The 8,417-nt window shown below is 31.6% G+C and overlaps 1 protein-coding gene across 1 annotated transcript; it reads left to right on the top strand.

The window, feature by feature from the left end:
* Positions 1-613: 613 nt before the first annotated feature.
* On the top strand, positions 614-3,854 carry LOC104234159 (nudix hydrolase 17, mitochondrial-like). The gene is made up of 5 exons (XM_009787671.2): positions 614-909; positions 2,208-2,322; positions 2,446-2,529; positions 2,870-2,998; positions 3,174-3,854. Exons 1-5 carry the CDS (start codon positions 824-826, stop codon positions 3,390-3,392), a joined length of 633 nt encoding a protein of 210 aa, XP_009785973.1. The 5' UTR covers positions 614-823; the 3' UTR covers positions 3,393-3,854.
* Positions 3,855-8,417: the final 4,563 nt, after the last annotated feature.

Genomic DNA, 8,417 nt, shown 5'->3' with positions numbered 1-8,417 from the left:
AAAAAAGGAAATTAATTCTTTCTCGATGAAAAAGTCAAATATTATAGGCTACAAAAAAATGTTAAAAAATCAATTAAAGTAGATCACAAAAAATAATAAATTTATTAATTTATATTACAGATTTGAGTAAAACTTATTGACTTCAAGTAAACTCGAGATCAATCTTCTAGATCGTTCAGTGGAAATAATGGACAAAATTGCTCAATTTCGAACATTAACAACAACAACATCTCACAAGTGGGGTCTGAGAAGAGTAATGTGTACGTAGATCTTACCCCTACCCTGAAATTTCGAACAATATCGAAATAAATTTTAAACAATTTTCTTTTTTTTCATCGTGGTCTTTACGTTCACTTGATTAGGGGGTTTACTTAGATTTCATTTCAAAAAGTCACGCTCCATACCACGAGCGTGGGCCTTAGTAATTCAATCATCGATAATTAAACCGGTATAAGTTAACAAAACCGGATCATTAGAATGAACCGGTCACACGTGCCAATCAAGACACACACATGTGCCGCCTCCAAAATGCACCAGTTAAAATCCAGCATTTTGAAGAAGTTTGCCATTCATTCATATCGTTAACGGTTTTTCAACCACCAAACAAAAACCAATCATTTCTACAGACAAAAAAGGAAAAAAAAATCTCAAATTCCTTTTCTTTGTTTTCTTTCCCCCTGTTTTTGATGTTTTAAGCCTAGTAATTTGCTTAATTTTCTTTGGTTTCAAAAAGGGTCCATTTGTTTTATTCTTTTTTCTCCTCCATTTCTTGTTTTTTTGGTTCAGAAAGAAGTAAAAAGACTCCATTTTTAAGCAAGAATTAATGGAATTGAAGGAGATGGTGGTTCTTGTATCACGCTCCGGCCGGCATTTGCAACGTTACAACAAGGGTCGTCGCCAAGTTGTTGGGTACGTTAACAGAGGCAAATTCAAGATTTAAATTTGATGAACTCGTTATACTTTTGCTATTATGGGTTCAAAATATAATGTTCGTTGAAATTTTATAGTTTTTTACACATAACTATATTTGTGTCGAAAATATTGAGTTCAGTTGATCGATCCCTCTGGTCATGTCATGTGCCTCCTAAGACCTGCAACTTCCCCCCTCCCCCCAACCCAAACCCCTTCATTGCCCCTTGCATTTTATGTCAATTATTAAGTTGTGATATTTTTTTTTTTTGGTTATGAAGATTTCTGGGTTAGAACAATCTTCTTTGAATAATAATGCTAACCATGATTTTTTCCCCCTAAAATTTATTTATTGTGGAGAGTTGACTTTTAGGGAAAAAACAAAATACTGTCAATTGGTCTTTGAATTGGCTTTTTGAGGTGTATATGAATTTGAGTGTTATATCATCCTGAAGGGTGTTTGTTATTTCATTTTGTTTGTAGAAATGTGTTGATTTTACAGAAATTAGGTATAAAAGATTTGATCTTTTGGGATGCAATCTGTCCTTTCAATTTTACCAAGGTTTTTTTAATTTTTTTTTTTTATGTGTTCGTAGAAATCAGTTTGCATAAGCTGTTTCAATTTGGACACGGTATAATAATTTAGAGCCAGTTGACACTTTCTTTTATTTTAGGTGCATCAATGCAAATTATATAAAAGGGAGCCTTGGCGTAACTGGTAAAGTTGCTGTCATGTGACCATGAGGTCACAGGTTCGAGCCGTGGAAACAGGCTCTTGCAGAAATGCAGGGTAAGGCTGCGTACAATAGACCCTTGTGGTCCGGCCCTTCCCCGGATCCCACGCATAGCGAGAGCATAGTGCACCGGGCTATCCCAGAGTGAATGTGGGATGCTTTGTGCACCGGACTTCCCTTTTTATTATTGGAGAAAATCAGAAAGTCATGTGGTGTTAGGCAAAGTGTTTTCAACTCATCACATGTCTTGTTTTTTTTCTCTGGAAAAAGGACATTCTGCTGCTGATTTTCCTACTTTAAATGCTTAATTAAAGATTAATTAAGACTTAATGTGATACTCTTTTCTAGATTCTAACAGTGAAAGCCTATTGCTGAACTTGGACATTATTTAACATTAGCTGTTGCAGATTCTTGATTGTCTGAAACTCTGAAGATTATGCCTAGATGTTACTTGTATCACGTGGATTTGACTTTGTTGGTTTATTCTCATGTGGAAAGATACATATCCTTTTTGTGTTAAAATTATTAACTATATTTGTTTCCGCGATCATGTCTTTTCTTCAGATGTATACCTTACCGATATAAAGATTTCACCGAGCTATCAATGGTAGATGAAGATGCGTTCGAAGTTCTTCTCATAAGTCCGCAAAGAAAAGGGAAAGGGTTGTTATTTCCAAAGGTAGATACTGATACATAGCTGCAAAACTTACTCGTAAAATATAGTTCATTTTGATACTCTCTGTGATTGTTATATTAGGCAAAATCTCTGTTCTAAATGCAAATACGTCTGTTGTTATCGTAGGGAGGTTGGGAAAAAGATGAAACAATCGAAGATGCTGCACAACGTGAGACTGTCGAGGAAGCTGGAGTACGAGGTGAAGTTGAGGTTTGTTCTCCCTCGTGATCTCTTTCCGTTCCTTTTATGTTTCTTTTGAAGTGAAAAGGTGAAAAATAAGAAACATAAAGTTTTTGTGTTAACTTGTTCTATTGCATCAGATAAATGACAGAATACTAGCTGTGGTAGAGTTAAGGACCTTATGATCTTCCAAAATTCTTGCAAAATATTAAGCGCCTGATTGCAATGATTGATGATTACATGTGATGTTCTGATCATTTTGGATTAGAAATATGCGATAACGTCTGCTGTTTCGTTGGCATTGATCTTGATATAGCGATAACATATATGTTTCCATTGCTGATAAGTGGTTTTAACTTTACTTCTGCAGTGTAAACTGGGAACATGGTATTTCGAGAACAAATCCGGTGACACTGCCTATGAAGGACACATGTTTCCTTTGTTTGTAACAGAACAACTAGACTCTTGGCCTGAGAAAGAGATTCGCGAAAGAACTTGGGTATGCAACAATCCATTCTTTATATATATACATATATATATATATTCTAGTCTGAGGGAGGTGTCATGTCACCTCATGGTACCTCTCTTAGACCAGAATACATAGTTTCCTTATGAAATATAAAAGCACGTCTTCGCATTTACTGATGTTTAGCCTGTCGAAAAACCAATTACAGATGAATGTATGCGAAGCAAGAAGGCTGTGTCAAAACGGATGGATGAAAGAAGCATTGGAACTATTAGTAAGTCGTCTCACATCACAAAGCAAGCGGACCAAAGGGGAACTATATCCAGGAATCGAACGTACATCCAGTGGTAGAGCAACTATTCTTCCTTTGGGATGTAGAGCTCAATTACTTTCTCTACCACTACCAAGTTCTACTGAAGAAGCATAGTGTCTGTTGATATCGATCAACTGTCAAAATCTACATGGTAGAAGTAGTTTGTGAATAGGAATTAATCACTGAAAATGGTCAATTTAGCACGCGGATTAAGCAGTTCAGAGCAACTCCAGTTTTAAGGTAGTCATAGGGAGTATGTTGTTTGTTTGTTATTTTAGAATTGGAGTTGTTTGACATAATAGAGATTTAGAACAAGAGTTTGCACAGGTGATCTGCACTTGACTTTAGGCTTAGAAATAAAGTCTTTGAAAAAGATGCAGAATCCCATTTCAATGCCTCTAATGTAATCCTTATTGGCAAAAGCTAGTTAATTACTTAATTTTAGTGGTTAATGTAATCCTTAATAGTAGAATATATGAGCTTAATGAAGTAGTGATCATTTGTAAATAGCTCCCAGAAATAGTGATGTTGAAAAATTATTGCATTGAATTATTGGATGTTCTGTTGATTTTGCTATCTTCTTTTTTCGAGAGATCTTTACTATTCTTTAATTCTTTATCTTGCTGGTAAAGTTTGAAGGATATAATTATTTACTAGATCCGATAAAATCTTAATCTATATCTATATCTATACTATATTAAAAGCACGAAGACCCTAAGCGAAATATCGTTCGCCTTTTTCACCCTTTAAAAGTAGAGTTTATTCTGGACAAAATAGTCATTTGTTATTTTCCTAATAATTAAGACTTTAAAATAAATCAAAATTTGGTATTTCCTTATTTAAACTAAAGTCTTATATTTAGGACTTTAAAATCGATTAGGAATTTAAAATCTATAAATCCTTTACTTAATTAAGTAACATAACTTTAAGAAAAAAAGTATGGAAATCCTCCGCTTCTTGATTATGGAGCAAATTTAACTTTTCTGTGTTTTCTTTAATCTATCTATACTATATTAAAAGCACGAAGGCCCTTAGCGAAATGTCCTTCGCCTTTTTTACCCTTTAAAAGTAGAGTTCACACTAGATAAAATAGTCATTTAATTAATTTTCTAATATGTAGGAATATGCATTTAATATTTTCCTAATAGTTAGCACTTTGAGTTTTTAATGTTATCATTTAATTTTTTTCCTAAAATTTAGTACTTTGAAATCAACTAAAATTTCAGTACTTATTAAATCTTTCCTTATTTGAACTAGAATTATTTTTCTTTAATTATATTTGAACTCTTTTCCTTGTGTGTATGGACGTATTAAATTGAGATATGATTGTCACTATAAATTTGTGAATCAATTTTTATTTAAATTAAGGGTTTACCACATAAAAATATTTTTTCCCCCCTAAGACCCTTAATGTTGTGTATATTTGAAGAGTAGTTAGCGTAAAACATAAATATGATAAAGAAACTTAAAAATGCAAATCTTAGATGCTTTGAAGGGCATTATGCATTTATAATTACCTCCAAGACCATCAAGCAAAGTTAATAACCATTTATATATTATAGAACAATACTATTGAATATTTAGCTTAGGGACTTGGTTTACGGCAGTTTAAAGCAATTTAGTTATAATTCTATTTCTTTGACAAATGTAAATTTTATTTTTCAAAGCAATTTTCTTTTTCTTTTGTGAACTTTTAAATATTTAGAACTTTTAAATCAGCTAAAAGTTTGGTTATTAAATTTTTACTTATTTGAATCTTGCAAGAACTCCTCATATTTAGGAATTTAAATGGAGTAAGATTTTAATTATATTTTGCTTCCTTATTTAAATTGTGTAAAGCAACTATATAACGTATTATTTTCCCAAAGAGAATCTCATAATGAATAAATTTCTAAAAGGAGGATTCTAAATTTTTGCTCGTGTATTTTTCTACTCTATTAACTTTTACAAGAACTTATAAAGCTTCTTCATGCTTCTTTTGCAGGCATCTCCTTCTAATGTGACTTAATTTTTCTTGAATACTTTTGTCCCTTCTATTTTTAATTGCTTATATTTTTCGTTTTTTTTTTATGTGGTTTGGTATTTAGTGGCCGAGTAACACTCAAATGAATGAAAATTTTGAAAAATTAATGTGCAAATAGGGAAAAATATTTCTTTCATATATATAAGCTTTTGATTTTCATCTACCTTTTCAAGTTTGAAATTTTTGTGAAACACAATTTATAATATAATATGTATGTAATATTTTAAGAAAATTTATATTTATTGAGATAGGGTACACGCGCAACGCGCGTACCCTAAGACTAGTTTAATAAAATCACACAAGTCTTTTAGAAAAATATTTTACAATAGAATATCATAGAAACTTGCATATCGTATAAACCGGTTTGACTCCTTATGCCTTTAAATTATGATTTTTGAATTTTTATATATGTTATGTATTTTGAACAAGCAAATCTAATTATTAAAATATTTATAATCGATATCGTGATGTAGAAAAATTCAAGAAAAAACTGAGAAAAAAATTAAATGAAAGCTTGAGCGAAAGGCTCTAGCCTTTAAATTTTATTTATGCACGTGGCAAGCATTAAGAGCTCTATTGAGTATTTCAAGCAAGCAAATTTTAGTTGATTTTAAAGTCTTAAAAAGTATCATTTGAGATTATTACTGAACAATGTTAGATAATCTCTTCATTTGAATACTTACTAACGATTTGGAATGAAATCAAGTAAAATAATTTTCTAATAATTAGGACTTTGAAATCAACTGGATTTTAATTATTAATTTTTTCATTATTAGAATTATGTATCAAATATAATATATATAATTTTAAAATTCATCAATAGAAAATATGTTCTTATTTGAACTATGTCGCATAAATATAATATTTCTTTCCATTGTGTTGACAATACTTTGACGAATCATACTCAAATTAAATATCAGACGCATATAGTACTTCCATCCTTATATTTTATATCTTCTTTGTAGACATTTATGAATTTTCTTCCGCAACATAAAATATTTTAAATTTTTTTGGGTACGAATGTGAATAACAAATCAAAATTACAAATGTAGGTAAATACATTGGAAAACATTTCCAATGACACAAGAAGATTTGAATCAACTTGAATGAGCACGTGGTTAAATTCTTCGTCTCTAAATAATAGTATCACTGTATGTACACCAGTGAGTAGAATTGCTAAAATAGACATTTTAATCGATCAATACTTCTCAAATCAGTTACATTTTCTTCATCAAATGACTAATTTCTCTTGGATTATTTAACTGAAAATAATCAAATTCTTAATTATTTTAAACTTTTTCATCAATATTAGAAAGGAACATGAAAGGAATTATAGTTATGTTATATATGGTTTAAATAAGAAACAGATTTATATAAATTGAATAGTTTTTTATTTTAAAATTTTAAATAGTAGGACTTTTAAATGAACAATATTTTATTTATTAGATCTTTCCTTACTTAAACTATGTACAAATCCTACTATTTAAAACTTTAAATTACCTTACATTTTACCTTATTTAATGATTTTCTTTGATTATGATATAAATATAAAATTAGTGACAAGTATGAGTCGTAATAGTAAGATTGTTCTTGTGACAAAGCCATTAAAATAATAAAAGAGGCCATATATCAACATCATTCGTAAATTAAGTGTGATAATACATTTGAAGTAGAGTTTACTACTATTAAGAATGATTAATAAACTGAAATAGCAAGCTGTTATGAAATAATAAAAGAAGAAGAGTAGTATTGCAGAGAAAAGTAGGGAGAGAGAATTCTTATTGAATTTTGGGATGAATTACAATGGAATAGAACCCTCTGTTTATAGGGAGAGAGTGATTTAACCACCAAATAATAAACCCTAGAATCTCTCTAAATATGGACATTCACCATAAATAAAATTCTATTTATAACACTCCCCCTTGAATGTCTATTCAATAGATAATGTGCCTCGTTAAAACCTTAATTAAAATAAAATCCAGCGGGAAAAAAATTCTAGAGAAGGAAAATAGTACACATATCTAATAATATGCCTTTTGGTTGCCTCGTTAAAAACCTTGCAAGGAAAACCCAGTGGGACAAAACCTTGTAAGGGAAAAAGAGTGCAACGCACATTAACTCCCCCTGATGAGAGCAACAAGTCACATCTTTAAGCATTTGCATTCCAATCTTGTGCACCATCTTCAAAACGATCTTTGGTAGAGACTTGATAAACGAATCAACCATATTAACTTGAATGAATATATTGCATCTTTAAATCATCATTCTTGATAGAGATGTAGTGTCTTCATAAACTTTCGTAGAATGGCCTTTTCAATATCTCCATAGAGGCATTCTCGCTATCACATTATTGTCACACCTCCTTTTTCGCCCGCGCCCCCGCTAAGGGGCGCGGAAGGGAGTTTTTCCAATTAAAGGACAATCGAAACGAGATTTATTTATTTATTTCAGAGTCGCCACTTGAGAGATTTATGGTGTCCCAAGTCACCGGTTGAATCCCGAATCGAGGAAAAGAATGACTTTATTTAACAGTCTGCGCACCAGAAATCCGGATAAGGAATTCTGTTAACCCGGGAGAAGGTGTTAGGCATTTCCGAGTTCCGTGGTTCTAGCACGGTCGCTCAACTGTCATATTCGGCTTGATTATCTGATTTTATACAACTATGAACTTATGTGCAAACTTTAAACTCTTTACCGCTTTTATTATTATATTATTTTAACAGAGAATTACAACATTGTGAAAAACGTATCTCGAACCACGTCACATCAATGTACCCGTGATTATCGACACATTTCGACTTTGTCGTGATTTGGATTTGGGTCACATAAATGTGCACCCGAGTTTAAGAAAGTAAATTGTTAAAGGCGCGCCTAAAGCAACTAGCGTATCATTATTTTGGGTAAGGCCGTGAAATTTGCTAAACGACCGATCCCGAAGTCTATACAATTATTAACCAATTATTGAGGGCCCCGCAACTTGTGCGTTTTATTGGGCGAGGCTCATCTCGTTTATTTAAACGGATAATCCTAAAGTGCCTACATTTTTTCTATTAAATTTGTCTCTAAAAATGAAAGAGAAAAGATCCTAATTTATTTACATGCTTACGAGTGTTATA

This window comes from Nicotiana sylvestris, chromosome 5 (genome assembly GCF_000393655.2).
Source record: "Nicotiana sylvestris chromosome 5, ASM39365v2, whole genome shotgun sequence".
In the NCBI taxonomy this organism is placed as follows: Eukaryota; Viridiplantae; Streptophyta; class Magnoliopsida; order Solanales; family Solanaceae; genus Nicotiana; species Nicotiana sylvestris.
The sequence above is the reverse complement of the archived record's forward strand: the minus strand, read 5'-3'. Positions and strand labels throughout refer to the sequence as shown.

Bases quoted from the DNA above. Each gene is read 5' to 3' on its own strand.
- LOC104234159 (XM_009787671.2), top strand. From the start codon at position 824: ATGGAATTGAAGGAGATGGTGGTTCTTGTATCACGCTCCGGCCGGCAT. The intron at 910-2,207 runs GTACGTTAACAG...TCTTTTCTTCAG, and splicing joins GGTCGTCGCCAAGTTGTTGG to ATGTATACCTTACCGATATA. The intron at 2,530-2,869 runs GTTTGTTCTCCC...TTACTTCTGCAG, and splicing joins GAGTACGAGGTGAAGTTGAG to TGTAAACTGGGAACATGGTA.